The sequence below is a fragment of the Mya arenaria genome, chromosome 16, assembly GCF_026914265.1.
Source record: "Mya arenaria isolate MELC-2E11 chromosome 16, ASM2691426v1".
NCBI lineage: Eukaryota > Metazoa > Mollusca > Bivalvia > Myida > Myidae > Mya > Mya arenaria.
In genome coordinates, this window is record NC_069137.1 from 44,203,017 (window position 1) to 44,227,220 (window position 24,204).

Consider the following 24,204-nt stretch of genomic DNA (forward strand, 5'->3'; position numbering starts at 1 on the left):
TAAAGTCATGTTTTTTTCCGCCCCATGAGCATTGCGGAAATGTAATACCCGGAATAATGTGAAGTTTTTTTTATTAATGGTATTTAGATGATGTCCATTAACTAAAGATAAATAACATATATTTACACCTCAACTTCCATTCCTTAAATGAACTGCCTTTCGGCAATTGCGTTCATCAATCGATGAACGCAACATCTTCGGATATGTTCGGATCGCAATTCATTGCATAACAATATACATTAAAAATATTAATCTTGTTACTGTTTGTATTGTGTCAGAAGGTCCCGTAAAATATAAATCAACATTTTAGAAAGTGTTATTTTTAAATGTATAGTTGCCATAACTGTTTGAATTTTACGTTTAAAAGTGATTTCAAGTGGTTGATCTTTTCCCGCGATATTGTGAAAAATGCTTCCGGTTACAGTCGGGTCGTTCTATTTACAGAATGGGTAGGAAAGGGTTATTGAAAGTTTTTTTAAATGAAATTTAGTGTTTTTTTAACAATCCTTGAATGAAATAATGAACTATTAGTGTAAATATAAGTAATGAATTGCGGGTTTGGCGTCATTTTCGGGGATATGAACGCAATTAGGCTGGTCAAAGTACGCGTGGAGTCCTTCGGAGTCCACACACTTTGACCAGCCCAATTGCGTTCATACCCCGATTATGACATCAACCCCGCAATTCATTCCTTAAAAACATCATAATCTAAACGAAATTTGCTTTCGTTGGAATTGTTACGTCATACTCGGCACAAAGAATACAATATTTCTGGCATACAACTTCTTACACTTATTTTAGTTTGACATTGACCTATAGACTTGTTATCAGCCTTAGAGTGACACCTTCATTCAAAATCAATACATACACATGCATAACAAACATTACTTTTGACTGATAAACGTTTAACTACTTATTAAAAATGCATTTATGGAAAATATTAGTTACTGATAACAAGATTGTAACCGTGTATTTTGTAGCAAAAGGCGCGAAAATATTAGATGATTGGTGAATGCTAAAAGATTTACTGTGGTCTACTATAGTCTTATAATGTGGAAATACTGTGTTTTATGCTCAATTCTTTAATTTCAAATTTCAAATTATTTCATTATAACCATTGTTTTCAACATTTTGTCATCCTTTTTCGAATATTAAAACAATTTTAATAAACATCTATTAGATGATTGGTGAATGCTAAAAGATTTACTGTGGTCTACTATAGTCTTATAATGTGGAAATACTGTGTTTTATGCTCAATTCTTTAATTTCAAATTTCAAATTATTTCATTATAACCATTGTTTTCAACATTTTGTCATCCTTTTTCGAATATTAAAACAATTTTAATAAACATACATACTTTTTTGAAACAATTCACACAAATTATTTGTTTTTAATATTTTAATAAATTTCCGAAATACAACACAGCACGTAGATCAACATGATGTACATTAACAGTTTACGTTGGAAAATTATAAACAATATATCTATTTTTGTATTACATTTCTTTAACAGATAAACACTCGCACGTGATCAATTTACACCCAATAACTGTTTTTAAAATAGCCACGTCTTGCCAGTTTCACTGCCCGAAGCTGAATGACAAATTCACTGACCAATACCATATTTTCTCGTGCTGATTTACAACGCCACCTAGCGTCATTACATTTAACTGAGGAAATTAATCATCTAATTCATAAACTCAAACTAAGAAAATTACATTTCCGGACGAAAATCTTATGACACTTTCTTCAATATGACCTAAATTATATATATACTATATAAAAAAGCTAGGTGTGTTTAAGACTTATGACTAACTTTACATGTAGGTCATAAATGTTTTTACTAAAAAAAGGAAGAACAATTTTAGATATAAATTTACTGTATTTGAGTGAACATCTGGATAGTCAATTTATAAAAGGAACGGCAACTGAATTGTAAAAACCTGATGGACTTATATCTATACAGAACTGCCTTAATATCATTTAAATTAATACAATCGTATTTAAATTAAAGAAATCATTACAATACCGACTTTAACCAAACTGATAATCATTCATGTATGTTATCTTTGATATGACCATCCTTTGTACTTTCCCTGACTCATGAGGGCCATGTCTTTGAAATAATCTCTCTTTAATGCCATTGTTTGCAAAATCATATACGTGATGCTTATAAAACCGGAACCAAATGTTTAACATGTGATAAAAACATTCAACACATTCATCAGATTACATTAAATGTTTGGTATTACAAAATGATGAATATTTAATTTTATTTATATATTTGTGGCCAGTTTAAAAAAAATCTAGTTTGATCAAAACTAAATATAGCAGATGGACTGTATCAACATAGTGTTATATTAATAATGCATTTGCGTACTCTGTTGCCAAATAACAGGTATTCCCTTTAAGGGTCGGCAGCGATACAAAAGTCGATTGAAGGACCAAAATTTAAAATGTTTAAAAAATTCAATTTCTATTTAGTGTTGAGGTTAAATATTAACAAGCATGATTCATACATCCGTTGCAACACGAAAAGCTGTAATAAGGAGTTGAGCAATTTTCGCGAAGGAATGTCTTATTGGATTTCCAATAAACAAAGTATTGACGTTTTCCCGAAAATGTTTTAATAGACAAAATTTAGTCAAATTTATCAAAACTGCCCAATCAATCGTGTCTTGGGGCTTTGTGTTGATTGCAGCTATTCTAAAAAAGATATATGCATTTTTGTAAACCGGAAATAAATTTCATCATCTATTTTTCCTTATTTTTCGGAACTTTTTTATTTGACAAGATGTCCCCGAGAACTCTAAAGACATTGTTGAATAGGTCGTCGGAGGCATTTTTTTATAAACCCGAAGTAATAATCTCGACAGACTTTTCTAAAATAATGTGAATGCTATTTTACCCAAAATCATATAAAATATTCTTTTGTAAAATTTGTTTAGCTAATTATAATATCATAAAATATGTCGCCAAGAATATATGTTTCAATCCCAAAAAAAATATCGTTCCTCAAAACTAAATAAAACCTGATTTTTTTAAACATTTTAGTTTTTCACCTTCCCCACCCACTATTGCATTGTGGCCGGCCCCCGAAATAAAAAGCATACATTTTTAAAATTGCTGTGCGGTTATTTATATAAATGGAATAACCGTTGATTTAAACCAGTTAAATAATTCCGTATACTGGTTGAAAGATACCATGTGTTTTATGAATGGTTTATTAAATGGTAAGTATTGTCTGCGATTCGTCCCCTGGAAGAAACTGTGGTGTAACTTTGAGACAAACCATTGTGTTAAATAAATAGTTCATAGGCAATTTATAATAAACGCTTTGTTAAATATGTTGGCACAGTAACTGCTGTCAGTAAATGAAAAATAACCATTAAACTATGGCTTAACAGGATCAGATTAAACAAAACATTTTGATAATAAACACAGAATAAGGGTTGAATTGATCACATTAATTAACATTATGTTACACCTGAAACATTATAATAAAAAATATTGGCCTCCCTCTAAAATGGAGATATCATTTTCACGTATGTTCATGCAAGCGTTTTAAATTCTAATGGCCGTTTTTTCAGATGGTACAAAAAGGGTTTATGGACGGATAATGAGTACTCGGGTTGAATGAGTGTGTTTTCTTTAGAGGTTTTATACCTTTGCAATCGGTCAAGCTAATCCTCTTTGTACAACAAAAATGGTTCGTTACTCATGCCATTTCTTATCGATGTTTTTATTATCGGAATGTATGAGGTTAAATACGACAGTGTGGTTTATAATTGAAACGGTTCTATTGATAATATATTTCTATACATTTTCCTCGGGGGGAAATCGTTAATTCAGTGATATTTTAATTAGGTAAAATCGTTTGAATAGCACGCAGAGTGTATTACAGATAAAAACAGATAAAATAAGAGCGATTGATTTTATCGAAATTAAGATAAAAAATAGGATATAAGTTGTTTGTTGAGTATTATAAACACCTTGTAGATACTGCAGTGTGTAACTGTTCCCCTTACCAATGTAAAAGTGCCAATTTTGATCTTGTTGTGAGAATTGAGGGGCATTGATTCCGGACATTACTAGAATGCAGACCCATGAATCCACTGTGTTTAGAAACGTTGAGCCATTCGTCATCTCTGGCCACTTATTCAGAGGAAACAGTGCCTTCGTGCATATTTTTGAATTGCAATTTCATATGATATAAATTACCCTGCATCGTAATTGTCAAATTGTCACATTTCCTTTGACTTTGAAAGTCAACTAGCATATTTAGTAGGGGCGCATCCGACGCGGGGGCCTCTTAAATTGTCCAAGCGATTTTATATCAATATGGCAGAAAAAAAAGTAATAAAATACGCTAATAATGCACCGAAATACAAATAGTTAAAATTTTCTTGATGGAGTAACCCCAGATCCCTATGCAAACAGTTTATGCCGTTAAAAGCACATTCTAGCATGCATTATGTTGATTAACATTATTATTCATTATTTAAAAAAAAATGCTACAGCACAAAGTGTATTTGAGCAAAACCCAAAAAGTATAGATTGGACTCAAGTACAATTTTTGCTCTCATTTTTTTCTATAAAATATTGACCAATTTTTTAATCAACATAATAAATGAGAGAATGCGATTTTAAAAAGGGTTAACATTTACAATTTTGAATTATATGATGCTTGTGATTTAAAAAGTTGAGACTGAGATTGAGACTTGACTTGAGTATTTTTTGTGATATTGAGGCCTGGACCCGCTCCTGATGTCCATACCTGGAATGTGTGTTGCTACATCATGTTTGCGTCCTGTCTCATGCATAGTCATCATTTCAGTTTGGCATGTATTACAACATTAATTTTACATGATGAAGACGACTACATGTCGGCAAGGTTTAAGCGAATCGTATTTAACAAGTGTTCCAATGGTTAGCAAACAATCAACGTTGTTTACGGAATCTATCATGCACCTTGTCTCTCGTTGTATAACAAGTGTTCCAATGGTTAGATATGGGGGGGGGGGGGTCAGCAAACAATCATCCCTGACATTACCTTATGAAAGGAGTCTATCGTGCTCTCGTTGTTAGTGTTTTGAACGGATGAATTTCATAAAGAGGCTGCCGTCAAAATTCAAGTTAAAAGTTACGGAAATTTCACGCTCCTATGAACATCCCACTTCCATGATTAAGGACATTGTTAGTGCGAGTGCGAGTGACACTCGTATTCAAAATCAATTCAAACACATGCATAGCAGAGATAAATTTTGTGCGATAAACCTTTAACTACTTACTGAATAAAGCATTCATATATATGGAAAATATCAAAAACTGATAACAAGGCTGTAACCGTGTTTTTAATAGATAAAACATAAAAATATTCAATGATTGGTGAATGGTAAAATATTTACTGTGATCTACTATAGTCCTATTAGATCGATATACATGCTTCTGCGGTTTTCTGTCAAATTTATCTCGGTATTAGTGCATTCTTTGCTCATCAATTTTTCAGGTCGCTATAAATATGTTAAAACATACACGACATTAGTGCATTCTTTGTTAGCTTACAATAAGGCGCACATTTCTGAGTGCCTACAATTAAATGTCACCTGACATCCGCTAGAGGCACTTAATTAAAAGAAAAAAATGTGAGTTTTGTTGTAAAAAAAACGCAACATATTTCACCTCGTAAACACCAAACGTAAATATTTCACCCGTGGCTGCGCCTGTTCTTGAATACAAGTTTGGTGTTCACTTGGTAAAATGTTTTGCAAATCATACACTGAGTCAATCAATTAGTATCCTCATTTACCCGATAAATACTTATTCGATGATCTTCAACGCAAAATACATGAAACGTAGCATAATAGCTCACACCTTTCCAACGAAAAGTGAGTCATAACACTAAATATATATCAAAAATATTATTTTATTATTTAGTCATTAACGAAAACACATATGTATGAAATTCGCTTCCGTAAATTTAAACTTCATATAAACCGGTTCATAAATGTATCAAATTGCAACTCGCTGTAAGATCATAAATATGTTGATTTATCACACCATCAACATGAATAACGCAACGCCGTTGATACAGGAATGGTCACGCGGTGACCCCACATTTGTCATATAGGGGCACTAAAGGAATTAATTACGTGGTTTATGTCATTATCGGGGTATGAACGCAGATGGGCTCTTAGTTCACGTGTGTGTTGATCGGACTCCTCGCATACCTTAACTAACCCTACTGCGTATGTTTATTTATCACGCCATCAACATGAATAACCCAACGCCGTTGAGCCAGGAATAGTCACGCGGTGACCCCACATCTGTCATATCTGGGCACTAAAGGAATGAATTACGTGGTTTATGTCGTTATCGGGGTATGAACGCAAATGGGCTCTTAGTTCACGTGTGTGTTGATCGGACTCCTCGCATACCTTAACTAACCCTACTGCGTATGTTTATTTATCACGCAATCAACATGAATAACCCAACGCCGTTGAGCCAGGAATAGTCACGCGGTGACCCCACATTTGTCATATCTGGGCACTAAAGGAATGAATTACGTGGTTTATGTCGTTATCGGGGTATGAACGCAGATGGGCTCTTAGTTTACGTGTGTGTTGATCGGACTCCTCGCATACCTTAACTGATCTTACTGCGTATGTTTATTTATCACGCCATCAACATGAATAACCCAACGCCGTTGATCCAAGAATGGTCACGCGGTGACCCCATATTTGTCATATCTGGGCACTAAAGGAATGAATTACGTGGTTTATGTCGTTATCGGGGTATGAACGCAGATGGGCTCTTAGTTTACGTGTGTGTTAATCGGACTCCTCGCATACCTTAACTAACCCTACTGCGTATGTTTATTTATCACGCCATCAACATGAATAACCCAACGCCGTTGATACAGGAATGGTCACGCGGTGACCCCATATTTGTCATATAGGGGCACTAAAGGAATGAATTACGTGGTTTATGTCGTTATCGGGGTATGAACGCAAATGGGCTCTTAGTTTAAGTATGTGGAGATCGGACTCCTCGCATTCCTTAACTAGCCTAACTGCGTTCATATCCCTGATAATGACTTTCTTTCTCACCCATTCTGTAAATAGAACGACCCAACCCTTAAAACAATTGTCAATGTACATGTATATTGAAACAGGATCCGAGCATATCCGAAGTTGTTGCCTTCATCGGATGAAAATCGCAATTGCCGAAAGGCTGTTCATTCAAGGAATGTAAGTTGAGGTGTTAATAATAATCTCAAAATCGTTCCAAAATTGAGTTTATTTTCTGATTCCAATGAATAAATGGAACATTTGCGATATAATGTTGTCGCTCGATCAATTCAAACACGTTGTTAATATACATTACGGGGCTAATATTCGACCCAATAATGGATATACGGAGAAAGGAAAACATAATATAAAAAGTTGAACCACCCACAGTGTGCTGTTTATTTTTTTTTAATGTAATATCGTTTATCTGTTATTATTTCATTTTTAAACTACCATATCTATTGACTACATACAACGTGAGAATATATTAGCCAATTTGGCACACACCAGAGAATAAGAAATACTTACCACTATACTATTAAAACATTCAGCTATATAGCAAAATAAAACTCAAATCTGTTAAGAGTTTAAAGACGAAGAATCCCCGTGTTCAGTGATTATAATACTGATTTTGTAATTACTATTTAAAGCTGATTTTTTTTATATAAATGCAAAAATTAAATTATATGGTGATTATACTATCACAAATGATGAATATAATTTAGTCAGAAGTTTAATGTATTGAATTCCTTTCATCATCAATAATAAAACTTAACATATTTTATCTTTTTTTATAATTCAATTCTTTGTATCTTTTTTAAGCCATAATCAATAAAACTGATTTAATTTTTAATCCATGTACCTCAAAGAAAGTAATTTCTATACTACGGAATGCGATTTTTTATTGAAACACAGATTAACCCTATGAACTAAGCTTAGATATCACCCGCGGAGCCGAGAAAGAAGTTAACTTGGTCAAGTAGAAAATAAAGGAGCAAAAAGTAATAAAGTATACACAATTAAGGATTAGAAAATATTTACATTTTTTTTTTTTGGGGGGGGGGGGGAAGAAACCCCCCACCCCCGGGCCAACACTTTTATGTAAATAAATTTTAACCAAGCTTAGATACCACACCGCAGAGCCATGGAAACAAATAAAATAGTCGAATGCACTTATAATTACAACATAGGAGAACAAAGTAATAAGATACGCCCTCGATGCCCAATTTCGGATTAGGTATTGTTAATATTTTCAGTGATAAACCTTTAACTACTTATTACATAATGCATTCATGGAAAATATTAATTACAGATAACACGATTGTAACCGTGTATTTAATAGCTGAAAACGCAATTTTTTTGAAAATGATTGGTGAATGCTAAAAGATTTACTGTGATCTTCTATCGTGTCGTAAGATGGAAATACCGTGTTTTCTGAATCTTTCTTTCAAATTAAACTCGGTATCTTTCATAGGAACCATTGCTTTCGACATTTTTTTATCCTTTTTTTGTAAATTAAAACAATTGTTTTTATTGTGGTAAATCTTATTTGGGAATAAAAGTGCTTGTTTTAACCACAAATACACATCTTAACCCGTAGCGAATGCTTGTTCGCACGTTCCCGGAAATATGCATAATACTGTAGTTATTTAGACCAAATAAAGTTTACGGTCAGGGGGACAAAAGTGTCTAAATATATTAGAAATACGCTGATTAATATCAATGGATATCTAACTATTTATATTTTCAATTACGAAAGTTGTGTATGTATAACTGTTTTGCACCTATTATCAATCAAGCAATAACATTTTACGTCCTGTGCATTTGAAAGAAATGACAGACGATATATCTTATAGCTGCACTCTCACAGATTGAACGTTTGGAATATTTTTTATATTTTTTGTCTAAGAACGAGTAAATTTTTGCAAAAATGCATGGAAACCATTTAAATAAGACTGCTGACAAAAATAGATCGCAGATTTTTATATTCAAGTTCAAAATTTGAGGTTTTATGCATTTTTCTTAAACCGTTAGTAACGCTTTCAGCCTTAAAACATTAATTTTTGAACGGAAATATAAAAACCTGCGATCTGATCTTTTGTCCGCAATCTTTTATCATTGGTATGCAGATATTTACGCAAAATGTTGTGTTTTCCAAGAAAAAATATAAAAAAAAGATGTAAAAACGGAATATCTGTGAGAATGCAGCTTTAAAAATTGACGAAATCAGAAGATTTCTGAAATGACTTTAGTACCCTATATCAAGATAAGGCTTAGCTCACCATAATCATTTTGTTAGTGTAATATTTACGTTTTTGTGTTGCGGGGTATTTTAAAGGAAAACTATCTTATAATGTATAAGCAATAGCAACTATTGTTGCATTATTTTTAATCAAGATTAAATTTATTTAGAATGTTTGCCTAATAAGATAAGATGCGTTGTCATTTTTTGCTTCTAAAAGAACTTTCGAGCATTTAAGGTCGCCGGTCGTATTCAATATAGTTATTGTCTTTGTCTTATCCAGCTGGGCCAGTATCCAATATTTAACTTATCCTTATCCTTAGACATGCCTCAGTGATTCCATTCAGCCCATTGGTCAGCTAAATATACAGGCTAATCAAAACACTTAGTTTCTAATCTTAAATTAAGTTTAATCTAAGTCGCTTATTGAATACGGCACCTGTTCTTAGACATGTATCATTTATTCCATTCAGTCTATTGGCCAATTTATTATAGAACAGAACAGAACAGAATGTTATTTAACTTAAGCATATACAGCCCGTCGTTATAAACACAAAAATAAATACACCTAATCAAATCAATATTGCATGCATGAAGAAACAAAAAAAAGAATAATTTGTATTCTATTACTTACAATCGAGTTACACAATACCACGAGAGAGAAAAAGCAAACTTTAAAATACTAATTTAGCAGAAGTGAATGTGAGGAGGTCTTTAGGGGTTATTTATACATTCAAGTCTCCTATTTTAAAAAGCTTTGGTACAATAAATATACCATCCATTCGGAACGCTCAGGTTTTACTGAAGTTGGTTATTATTGAATATCGCCCCTGGCCCCGATTTCTCAAAACTTCTTAAGCGTTTCAGGCTTAAGTAGCTTATTTCAATTAGCTAATATACATACTTAAATTAAATTAACTTTTATGAAAGGAAAATGGTTTATTGTGATAATCATAAATTTAATTCCTTTCTAAAGAATAAAAGTTCTCAAAGAAGTTAATATTACCCAAATATTTGTAGAATAAAAATAGCGAGCTTAGCTTAATCCTGTTATAAGAGACTTAAGAAGTTTCGAGAAATTGGGGCCTGGTCACGCCCTGGTGTCAATATCAACAGTATCAATTTAACCAAGTTGATTTTTGCGCGTGTATGTTCATTTACAATAGGTGAAATTATCAACACTGCTTAACGTTCATCATACTAGTAGTATAATATACAGTACAAAGTGCATATTTAAATAAAAAAATCAATATTTTTTCACATATTCGATATTATATTTTTTAGTCAGGAATTTTAGATTTTTATTTTTTAAAACAATGTTTGAGTTTGAAAATCCGGTGCCAGTGCCAAAAGCATGTCATTTATCTTGAGAATTTTGGGGGTTAACTTCAACTAGTAAAAGGTCTACAGTAGTAGTAAACCATAGTATGATCCCTGCAAAATGTTGACGTAAGTATGCTCCATACATTTCTATCTAATGTTTCATAAAAGTACACATAAAATGAATGGTTGAGATATTTTGATGAAATAATCTCAGATCATATAAAATGATGACATAAACGTTGTGAAAAGTTAATAAAATTATTACGTTCATTGAATTACCATAAATTGCATCTACAATTTACTGGGATAACGTTGGTGCATATAGGACCGACTATTATGTATTTAAGTTATTTTTATTTCCGGAAATGCATGGTGAACAATTAGAAAGGTTGGTCAGTGCAGAAAACCTGTTTTAATTGATATTTTATTTAAATAGAAATAGCGGTACACTAATAATTATGTAAGTTCCTGCCGAACAAGCGCGAATTATTTCTGGCAACATGTGTACCAAGTTTTATTTGACAGGGGTTCCAACAGCTGATACTGGTCAATCCAGAAAGATAGCAGGGGCTCTGCTTAGGTTTGAGTGATTCATACCTCAAGCAGGGTAAAGGGGCTTAGACCTTTTGTTTCCATAGCAGTTTATATTCGTTTCAATATATTTTCACTGTTTTCAATGTGAAACAACAGTTAATGAACATCTACTATTATGCAATAGTCTAAAGTTAAAAATTCTCAATCATGATTTTAATATAACCTCTGCAGAAAATTGAATAAAACTGATTAATTTAATGGTTTGGGAAAAGCTAGCCGTAAATTAATTGGTCGAAATTTATCCAGTAAAACTATCAACCAACCAAATCAAATATATTCGTGCAAACAAACCAAATAATATCATGTGGACAACTTTTCCATATGTAATACAGTTGGCTGCTGAATTGAATATATATATATATATGACTCAAATGCCATGCAAAAAGCTCGTCTTTCTCCTTGTCCACATGAGAAATTCCTTCATTTTCAACGTATAGGAGGGACACCACCTTCTCGAACGTAAATGGGAAACATCTCTTTGTCAAAAAACATGGGGGACAACACCTTCTTCAACGTTATCGTGGACACTCCACCTTCCCCAACGTAAGGGGCAACTCTACCAACCAAAACGTTAAGGGGCAACTCAACCTTCTCCAACGTTAAGGGGCAACTCTACCTATCAAAACGTAAAGGGGCAACTCAACCTTCTCCAACGTTAAGGGGCAACTCCACCTTCTCCAACGTAAAGGGGCAACTCTACCTACCAAAACATTAAGGGGCAACTCCACCTTCTCCAACGTAAAGGGGCAACTCAACCTACCAAAACGTAAAAGGGCAACTCAACCTTCTCCAACGTAAAGGGGCAACTCCACCTTCTCCAACGTAAAGGGGCAACTCAACCTACCAAAACGTAAAGGGGCAACTCCACCTTCTCCAACGAAAAGGGGTAACTCCACCTTCCCCAACGTAAAAGGGGCAACTCTACCTACCAAAACGTAAAGGGGCAACTCCACCTTCTCCAACGTAAAGGGGCAACTCTACCTACCAAAACGTAAAGGGGCAACTCCACCTTCTCCAACGTAAAGGGGCAACTCCACCTTCCCCAACGTAAAAGGGGCAACTCTACCTTCTCCAACGTAAAGGGGCAACTCTACCTTCTCCAACGTAAAGGGGCAACTCTACCTACCAAAACGTAAAGGGGCAACTCTACCTACCAAAACGTAAAGGGGCAACTCTACCTTCTCCAACGTAAAGGGGCAACTCTACCTACCAAAACGTAAAGGGGCAACTCTACCTACCAAAACGTAAAGGGGCAACTCTACCTTCTCCAACATAAAGGGGCAACTCTACCTACCAAAACGTAAAGGGGCAACTCCACCTTCTCCAACGTAAAGGGGCAACTCCACCTTCCCCAACGTAAAAGGGGCAACTCTACCTACCAAAACGTAAAGGGGCAACTCCACCTTCTCCAAAGTAAGAGGGGCAACTCAACCTACCAAAACGTAAAGGGGCAACTCCACCTTCTTCAACGTAAAGGGGCAACTCCACCTTCTCCAAAGTAAGAGGGGCAACTCTACCTACCAAAACGTAAAGGGGCAACTCCACCTTCTCCAACGTAAAGGGGCAACTCCACCTTCTCCAACGTAAAGGGGCAACTCAACCTACCAAAACGTACAGGGGCAACTCAACCTTCTCCAACGTAAAGGGGCAACTCTTCCTAACAAAACGTTAAGGGGCAACTCAACCTTCTCCAACGTTCAGGGGCAACTCTTCCTAACAAAACGTTAAGGGCAACTCCACCTTCTCCAAAGTAAGAGGGCAATTCCAATTCCTCCAACATATAGTAGGAACTCCACCTCCTCCAACGTTAAAAGGTCAACTCAACCTTTCCCAACGTAAAGGAGCTTCATCATCTTAAAGGGGTTACTCCACCTTCTTCAATATGAAGGGACAACCCCAACACTTCCCCCAACGTAAAGGGGCTTCTCCATATTCTCTAATATGAAGGGGCAACTCAACCTTTTCCCAACGTAAAGGGGTTACTCCAACTTTTCAAACATAAAGGGGCAACTCCACCGCTTCTCCACAACAAAGGGGCAGAAGAGAGACATAGTATAATCCTCAAGGCTTTCTTCTCAATTCTGTGTACACTATTGTTTTGTGTATAATTTACATGGTTTTCTGTTTCAATGCATTACGTATTTGGTCTTTGTTAATTTGGAGTATGCTAAAATTTGTAGAACTAAACTAATTGTAAATATTTTATCGAAATAAATAGTATTTAAACCAACGAAGGGGCAACTCCGCTTTCCCCTATATGAAAGGGCAACTCCGACTATTCCCAATATAAAGGGGCAACTCCATCTTCACCAACATGATGGGGGAACTCCACTGCTTTTCAAACGCAAAGAGGCATCACCACCCTCTCCAATATAATAGGGCTACTTCACATTATACAAGCATGAAGGGCCGACTCCGTCTTCTCCAACCTGAAGGGAATACTCCACATCTTCTCCAACGTAAAGGGAAACTCCACTTTCGCGAACATGAAGAGACAACTCCACCATCTGCAACATATAGGGGCAACTCAACCTTCATCAACTAACACTACCTTAACTAACAAAAAGGGCCTCGACCTTCTCCCAACGCAAAGGTGCTACTCAGCCTTCTCTAACATAAAGAGGCAACTCCACGTTCATCAACGTAAACAGGCAACTCCACAATCTCCAAAGTGTAGGGGGAGCTCCTCCTCCACCCTGAAGGGGAATCTCTGCGTCCTCAACATGAAGGGGCAAATCAACATCTTCTAACGTCAAGGGGCAACTCCACCTTCAAAAACGTGAACGAGAACCCGACCATCTCCAACATGATGGGCCAACACCACCTACCATCTCCAACGTGAAAGGGGAACTCCTTTTTCTCTAACGCAAAAGGGGAGCACTAGTCCAATGTAAAGGGGGATAAAAAGGAAATACGTCAATGCAATACCTAATTTATTGATAAAACATGATTATGTAGATATACTATACAACTTTTAACAACAAACAAAACATAATTGAGAAATGGAAAACAATCAGTGGGTTTTAAACTGTTTCTGGAAGCAAATCAATGGTTCACCTTTCTACAATGCAAACTGTCAGTCCGTCATTTATTGTGTATATTTCACCTCAGTGTAAACTTTTCATGATCTACGTTAAATTAAAGGATACATAGACGTACTTATTATGCTGAAAAGAAAAACGTTATAAAGTCATTTATATCAATTTCAAACGTACGTTTTAACGTTTTAACCATAATCTAAATACACATTACAACTGTTCGAAGGTCTGAAATCTTGAATGCTTGCCCCAATTTCTCGAAAGTTCTTAAACGTTGCAAACTTAAGTAGCTTATTTCATTAAGTCGAATTCCTTCCTTAATCTTGAGTTTACTATATCAAAATGTGTTTATAGTAACTATCATTAACATAACATCCGTTTTAAATCAAAAACGTCTTAATAATGTAATCATTACACAAACTTAACCAATACAGTAACAGTGAGATAAGCTTAATTAAATTATTAGGGTCTTAAGATGTTATGAGAAACTAGGCTAAATTTAATCATGAGTTTTTATCACCCCTGTAAGATATTTAGCAAATCTACAATATGCTGCCAGTCACACTTAAGTATAAAACAGAAATATTTGAATCAAAACTATTTGAAAAATATACATGAATTATTTGAACATGGTTGGATTGAACGAAAAAATGAGCATGCATTACCGATATCAAAGTTAAGGACTATATCGGAAAATTATTGATTTTAGTTGTTTTTTTACATTATCCATAAAAAGTACATGAATACAAAAGCATTTATCCAAGTGTATTGCCATTTTTGCCAAATTAAAAGCTACTTACTACACATAATGTTAATTACAATGAAATCTACAAGTATATTTACAAGTCACTTTTGAAAAAAAAAATACATACAAGAAGATTGGTATGTTTAAAAGTGGTCTGGTTTTCGTAAGTTTCAATTCAATTTCAATAAATAATGAACGTATTCAACAATTTAAGAGTATTAAAAATACGTTTAAATATACATTTTGGCAAACTGTGCCAAAATGTTTACTTTTTAAATTTCCTTTAGAAGGCATGGATCAAACTACTGCACTAAATACCGTTCCACATGTTAAAAACTACCGTAAATGGCTCACAATTTGTAGGGCTTTAGTTTAACTTTTCTGGAAGTGTCCGTACCCTCTCATTTTTGGTTGCACAATCTTTTTAAGAATCTATGTAAATCTATGTAAAATTAACTTTAAGACCTACCTCTGTTCGTCAACTAATTGCCAACAGAAGCAAAAAACAGAACATTTGCAAACTTACAGCAATGTTTAAAAAATCACAAACTAAAACTAACCTCTCAAACAAAGTTGTGTCGGTGAATGAAACAATAATCCGCATACAAATGCATAATGATGTTTCAATAAAACTATACAGTATGTACACATAACAAATATTTACAATATAAATTGCAGACGTATGCACAGGTTTTTAGCCTTGTCGTTTACAACACAATCACTGAATACAATTTTTATTAGTTACGAAAATAACAAGAAAATTAAGGCCATTTAATTTTGAAAACTTCATACTATTGTACTCGTTATATATTATATATATCGAAATATAACATATGCTTTTGGTTGCTTTACTATGAAAAGGCATACTTTCAATTTGTATATGCATATGATGAAACATCCACATAAAGGGTTCCAACAGCTGAGATATTTCTATCCTGAAAAATAGCCGGGGGTCGGATTGTGTATGAGGGATTCATGCCAAAAGCAGGGTCAAGGGGCTTTGACCCCTTCTGAAATTGTTTCCAAAGCTTTACGGATGTACAATAATATGAAAAGCTCTTAATCCTGATCCTGAACATTTAAGTGTATTAAACTTTACTCCGTACTTTTAACATAGCATAACTTATAGTGATGACCATGCATACATACAAAATGCTACTTTTTGCCCTGTTAATTCACTCATTTAATGGTAAATATGCAGCCAATCGTATTAAACTGTTTAATACTTTGGTTTGGTTAAATATAGCCAAACTATTTATTGATATACCAATATTATTCCAATACTGTATTAGGTTTGGTTAAGTTAGCCACTATGTTAAATGTTTGGCTGATAGTTTTGAATAATTTCTTTTGTTTGGTCAAAGTAAGCAAAACCATTCATTGATTGGTCAAAATGAATCCAATAAAAAACTATCAACCAATCATATCATTTCAGTGTACAAACTAACCAAAATATAAACTTGTCAAGTAACAAATGGCTGCGTCTGTTGCAAGAACTCGTTCACAGAATATATATATTGGCTTTTTTAAAAGTTCGTTAAAAGTGTTTAATTTTACTAATCTATTTTAACAAACACCAAAAGGCAACTGGCAGACACTCATTTAAACATGATTTTGTGAAATTGATTTTAACTTTGTTCAAATTTAAATAGCGTTACTATGATGGTTTTCAACAAAAAAGAGCATTTTAAATCGCATTTTCAATCAATCAATTTGATATGGCATAAACCGGTAGACATACAGCACATGAATTAATTTCAATGTTGCATTCAATAAATGACTTACAAGTAAATAATAAATGTTAGCTGCCATTGAACGTTTAAAAAGAAAAAAAATCTTTTATAAGCCAGTATCAATTGCATATACAGAAAGTAAATGTAAATGTGCTGGAAGAAGAGTATAACTTTTGACCATTGACTATGAAATCCCACATACATTTATAGCTTGTGTACGCATGAGTATATTGCCAATGTATATGAAATAAACTCTAAAACTCTTTTTAAAATTCCTTCGATTTCAGTCGAAATCTGTGATAGCTAGTGTATTGCCATTTTAATGTCTTATAATTGTAAATGTATCCAAACTGGACATCAAAATAGAAGTGCTTGAGTCAATAGGTAAGCACTTAACACACATAAATATCCATGTATAAACAGTATGGTAGATGTCCAACGTTTTCTATGAAATGTGAAATGGTATGAAAAACAACATTAGGAAAACCTATAATGGTACGTAATCATGATTATATGTTGATGCGGACACATGATATAATACTACGGAAACACAATAATATGCTTACTAATTACTTTGTTAAATCATTCTAAAATGCAAAACTAAAGATCTGAAAAATTAAGTTGTTAGGTATTTTTAGAATGACTCGTGAAAAATTTAAATGACATTTCATATCAATATCATGAAATTTAAATTGATACATGTATATGAAAATGTATGAATTGACAGAAGACATATAAAATTGTTGAACTGATTTATGAGAATTTATAATTGATATGTGAAATTAATGAATTGACATCAGAAATATAAAAATTACAAATTGACATATGAAAATTATGAACTGATATATTATTTATGGAAAAAAATGAATTTCAATTGCACTTAATTAGTTTTCACATAAATCCCTGCTGAAACATTGCTGGTTTTGCAGATGATGACGATGCTATGAATATGCTGTTGATGATGATGGAATTATGATGATGATGATGGTGGTGGTGGTGGTGTTGATGATGATGATGATGATGATGATGATGATGTGTAGATGATGATCATCATAATGGAGATGATGATGATGATGATGATGATGATGATGATGATGATGATGATTAAGAACTGATAGTAATTATGGTCCTTAAAAAACAAGACATACACTTAATATCACTTGCCCACTTTGGACAAGCTGACTGAACTTTTAACTTGCCCTTCAGCAATTATACATGTCCCTGGGCTTCGGACAAGTGGGTTATGTTGAATACTGAATATGTCGAGGCAAAAAAGGGGTTCACCAGTTTTATACGATTGGCTGAAGTTTAAATAGTGACTTTATAACAGCATGGCAAAAAGTAGCATAAACTCATATAACACATCGAGGATAAGAAATGAGGTTCTATTCGACTCGTTTTTTAATAATGTCACTTAGAATTGATTCGTTTTCCATATCTCAATTGAAGTGTACTTACAGCAAAACGATGTGTAAAAGATAATTTTGCAACAACATATTATCATTTCTCATCCCTTTATATTGTAGATTTATTAACATTCTGTGGTAATAATCGGACCTAAGGTACACAAACAAACAAAAATAATATGTAGAAAAATATACGGTAAACATGATTTGAAATGGGGTTTTTTAACAGATATGATTAGCACTTTCTTTGCATATTTGGAAATATTGACATTTCAATTCAATACCGTTTTACATTTGTCCCTATAAAATAATCTTGACGGTAACAATATTGCATTATACATAGTGTTGGGAATCGGTTCCAATTTTACAATCGATAATCGGTTCCACTCAAGTAACCGATTATCGATAGTACAATCGGTTTTTTAACATACTAGATAAAACCTAAAGTGAAGTTTTATTCATGCACATTATTAAACTCATAATCATTATATGCATATACGTTATGTCTATGATTGAAGTAATTAAGTGTTATATCAAAAATAGTTCATTTTTACTTGCTCATTGTGGCTTTCATCTACCATTTTGTTTAAGATAACGTCTGAACACTTACTTATATTATTTTCAATTTTTTTTTGCTGATCGATTATAACCAAATACAATCGATTGTCGCCGATTTCAGGCCCAACCAATCGATTTTCGATTATAATCGATCATCGGAACATCACTAATTATACATGAAACTCGATGGATTTTTTTTAGATTTTTCCCTTCACCTTTCGAAACAAAAACAGTACACAAGAAATAACTTTGTTAAAAAATAAAATCCTTCATGAAAAATTGAATATGAGCTAAAACAAGCAGAATAAGGACTAATAAACAATATGAAGTAAATGGAAGATGTTTTCCTTCTTAAATGTAACGGAAAACAGAATGGCTGCACCCATGGTCTGCCATATTTAGAAAAAATAATTTCAAGGATATTAAGGATATTTACAGTTCTTTTAAGGCAAAATTTATTTGAAATTATGGTAAAAAAACTGGCAGCCAACAAGTATAAAGTGGCAGCCAAATATAAAGTGGCTCCTGACGGGGGTCGCGGGTGACTCTGGAACAAACTGACAACTTGTACAACGAGAGCAGTTGTAGGAAACGCGCTTCATTTTTTTTTACTTCCTTACTTCTTAATTCTGACAAAAATAAAAACATAACCACTAAAGACGCTAAAAAACATTCTGGAAACCGGTGTTTTTGTCAGTCAGTGGGGTAGGACCAAACAAACTTTTTCATAAATTGCGATTAATTTCATCATTCTATGGTCCATATTTGAACACACAACCATTGAAACAAAAAAACATGATGGCCCTTTCAGATAAAATTTACTATATTAAGACAAAATTCTAAACACAGAAACGATAAAAGCAGAAAAAAAAACAATGCATAGTAAATAAAGTCTTTTAAAAACAAAAAATGTTTTTAAAAGGAAGATATAAAATATGGCACCAATGCAAGCATGGAAGTGAAAAATGAGACATAAAATACTTAACTTGATACATGTAAAAGAAAAATAATTTGGTGTTTAGTTTGAACGCTGCCATTAAAGAATAAATTAACGATAATCACATGACCTTGAACTTTAACAAAGACAAAAGGAAGCTGGGCTATAATATTCACCGACGTTTGTGTTTGAAACTCCGGTTCAGAAAAACATCTTAATATATCAATAATACAGCAACTTTTAACAAAAGGTTCGAGTCATAGCATTTTTTCATCAGAAGTAAAATTTGGTTTTCTGAGCCTGAGTTTCAAGATGTTAGTAAATACAGGTCAAGAACTCTGAAGAAGACCTACACAGATACAAAGCTTCAACTTAAATTAATGATGTATTTAGAGTTTCTCTTGATTGGTCAAAAACTCTGAACTGGTATTCATAAAAAATCCTAAATTGTTTCTGAACTTAAGTCACTTTCCTAATTCAAGTATCCCATTGGCAATATGATATAAATGCTTAATAATTTCTGAAACACATTATTTGCATTGACCTTGGTACATTCAGAATTTCTATAACATGTAAATGTACTTAGTAATATTAATTTACTAAGCAATTAAATAATTTACTAAGCAATTAAATTGGCATGTAATAACTATCTTAGAGTTGGCGCCACTGCCTATTTCTTTAACCAGCCGCATTAACGAACCACTAAATAATCCACTTAATAAACCAAGTAATGACTAAATTGAACTTGGGTAGTCATTTTAGTCAGGGGCTTATTAAATGATAAAAGCAGAATCAGCCAAGCGATCAGATAGGCGGAAACATGTGTGTAAACGCTATGCCTAGTAAGGAATGGGTATATTTCAATAACTCTTAAAAAAGTGTGTATTAAATAAATTACGTACCTTAATATCTACTTTTTGCACGAAAACCAATCAAATGAATACCAGTACTCAAAATATAAACTTGTTAACATGACTTTCATCTGCACCTTAAATATATCAGGAACAACAGTTTTTAATCAAGGAAATGTTATAATTCCTTTTTGGCCCAGTTTCTCAAACGATCTTAAGTCTGTCATAACAAGATGAAGCTAAGCTCAATTGCTGTGGTTTTGGTAATATTTGCGTAAAATTCTCATTTTTTAGATTCTTAAATGAAATCACCTTGGAGATCAGGATAAACAAATATTTTGTACAATGAAGTTTTAGTAGGTAATTTGGCTTATTAAAAAAAGAGATTTATGCTTGTTATGCTTAAGATGATCGAGAAATCGGGTACAAGGAACAACAAATTAAGTAGATATGCCCTATTCGAAAATGGTTATGGTTTGGGGGGTTTTGCCATCATATTTAACATTCAAAAAATATACATAATAATACAAGACATAAACAAAACATTGAGAGCTAAGCGCAACACGGAATTAACTCCTGTCTTAACGTGTCCATTTGTGAAAGGCCTGCGTGATACATTTCATCCAAAAGTAACCAGAGCTTCCATTAGGAATTTAAAAGTGGAAGTTTGAACTTCCTTGCCATCACTTTTTTTATTATCAAACAATTCTGACAAAATGTGAAATAATTTGCCTTTCTGACAAAATGTGAAGATATTTGCAATTCTGACAAAATGTGAAATAATTTGCAATTCTGACAAAATATGAAATAGTTTGCGTCTGAAACTTGCGAATTCCACAAAAGTGTATTCAAACTTCTAATTTAATTCTTCCACAAAAGTGTATTCAAACTTCTAATTTAATTCTAAACTTATTAAAAATGTGGCAATTAATGTTACATTAACACAAGGAGTTGATATATCAAACTTCCAACCTTTAACATCTGGAAGTTTTATCAGAAGTTTTTTATAACTGGTACTTCCTAAAACTCAATATTGGAGGGAATAATATACTTCCACCTTCCTTTCCTCAACAGAAGCCCTGAGCAGCACATTTCTTTATTTGGTAACCTTAGTGCAAGAACTCAATATTTTCTACTATAAATCGGGTTATTAGTACTGCGTTTTGATCTAGGAGGTTGTATTCGATTCAAGTGGATTTCTGCAGATTCAGGTTACACAAGGCGAAAGCCGAGCAATATCAAAATCTACAAACAATCCGAAACAGTCGATTACGCGTTAAATAAAAATCCACGAAAGACGTTTACAATACTACGGATCAAAACACAGAACAAATAACCCTTTTATTATATACATTACTTGTTAAATCGCTTAGAGACACAACTTTTTATGATAAATATCAGCACTATTTTGCTTGACGACGTCATTTTAACATTGCGCAATGAAAGGATAATGATGTGACTTCAACAGAGTGGAAAACGACCATATTGCACTGCAGTGGAATATGGGCTATCGTAATTTTGTGTTATGTAAAGCGTGTGGCTTTATGAAGGGTATATAATAAGTATGTTTATTGAGTTCCTGCTCTAAGGCTATATTTGACACAAATTTATAATGAACTATATAAAAATTAAAATTCTAATCATCTACAAATAAAATGCATAAAAATCATCAAATACATATTATTAAACCTTATTAATGTAACAACATTTGATTTTAACAAATAACACGTTTTTCCACATCCACATGCAAATACATTAAAAATATACTCTTTTTCATATTTATAACATACGTTTTACACAAGGTTGAGATCATTCACACTACATTTTTTATCTACAACATCATATAATGCATTCAAAACAGAAATAAATCAAACATCTATTGTAAAAAAATACATGTTGAATGAAAACATCATTTATAAAAGTCATGCAAAGAAAGAAATAACACTTTTCAGCAAGTCCTTTTTGCGTGTTCTTATAAAATGAATTCAACAAAAACATATGCACCAAACATTTAACAACATTTTACTTTTTATCAATTTCAGGTACGCATCGTTACAATCATGAATGCCTTCAATGCAGTCAAATGATTAATTGAAATAATGTCATAATGATAAGATAATTTGGTTTAACTTTGAACTTACAATTCTTCAAAGGTAACAATAATGATTTTGGTGGCCGTTGACAGAAAAATTGTCAAATTCACACATTTTAATCGATAAAAAAATGTAAAATCTTGCTGCCCAACACAAAGGTAATATGTGATCCTCCACTAATATTAACATATCATACAACAAATAAAAATCAATGAACAATCCAAATTCATCAGAGAAAAATATTTACAAACATGGGTCAAGTTACATAATATGGTATTGCTTTCTTATTTCAAAATGAAACAATCATAATCAAATAGCAGGCACAGGTTTTATCAGTAAACAAAAACAATATATGTGTTATTAGTTGATGACAACATATTTGTTATCAGTTAACAACAATATCTGTGTTATCAGCTTAGACCAATCAGTTAACACATATATATGTGTTATAAGTTAACAACAATGCATGCGTTATCAGTTAACAACAATATATGTGTTATCAGTTAACAACAATATATGTGTTATCAGTTAACAACATTATGTGTTATCAGTTAACAACAACATGTATGTGTACATTATTTCACTTTTGTACTAGAAGTTACTTCCTTTTGCCATTGTACATATTATTTTGTTGAACAATTCTGTCTTACACAAAGGAAGTATACTGTATGGCAATTTCTTTTTCTAAATAATTGATCTTTTTTTCTAATATCTTAATCTTTTTCTTGAACGGAATATTATAAAATATTTCATCTGGAGAAACATGAAGAATTTTTCTTCCACCTTGGGTTGTGATCAACAGGCAAGTCCATAGTTTATGAAGTTTGATGGTCACAAGATGTAAGTCACAAGGTCATGATAGCTAGGTCCAGAGGTCACAGAAAACTAGGTAAACAGGTCACTGGGACCTGTTTAAGGGGGCAGTAATAGATGCAGCTTGTATTTGTCTCTAATATGCGGTCGTACATCTTCATTCTGAAAAGAAAGAGATAGTGGTGTTAGAATCTGGCCCAGCTTGACACTACCGCATCCCCTGAAGTATTGAAAATAACTTTAGAAGCATTAAGGGGAATCTATCCTCCTTAAACTGTTAATCCCCTGGTTGTCTGATTAGGGCAGTGGTAACCTCACTCGCTTCTTATCTAGACATCCCAGGTCCAATTCCCGGCCTGGGCACATTTGAGTTTGGCTTGTGGTCACCAAGCCGGACAAGTAGGTTTGCTCTCTCACAACATTGTGCCAACGAGAGTGATTAATATAGAGTTGCTATAACAACAATTGTTGGAAAATAAACAAGTTGGTACTTTAACTGTAATTTCTGTTTACAAATATCATATTTAATTCCCTACTTTAAACTGTAAATCCTTAATTTAAACTATAAACCCCTTCTTCTATCTGTAAATCCTTCATTTAAACTATAAACCCCTTCTTCTATCAGTAAATCCTTCATTTAAACTATAAACCCCTTCTTCTATCTATAAATCCTTCATTTAAACTATAAACCCCTTCTTCTATCTATAAATCCTTCATTTAAACTATAAACCCCTTCTTCTATCTATAAATCCTTCATTTAAACTATAAACCCCTTCTTCTATCTATAAATCCTTCATTTAA

At 33.2% G+C, this 24,204-nt stretch overlaps 1 protein-coding gene across 1 annotated transcript in view; it reads right to left on the reverse strand.

Moving 5' to 3' along the window:
* Positions 1 to 14,145: 14,145 nt before the first annotated feature.
* LOC128221889 (CTD small phosphatase-like protein 2) overlaps positions 14,146 to 24,204 on the reverse strand; it is a 34,165-nt gene continuing 24,106 nt past the window's right edge. The window contains exon 12 of the mRNA XM_052930545.1: positions 14,146 to 23,565. Coding sequence (XP_052786505.1) covers positions 23,503 to 23,565 — 63 coding nt within the window. The 3' untranslated portion in view covers positions 14,146 to 23,502. The remainder of the gene's footprint in view (positions 23,566 to 24,204) is intronic.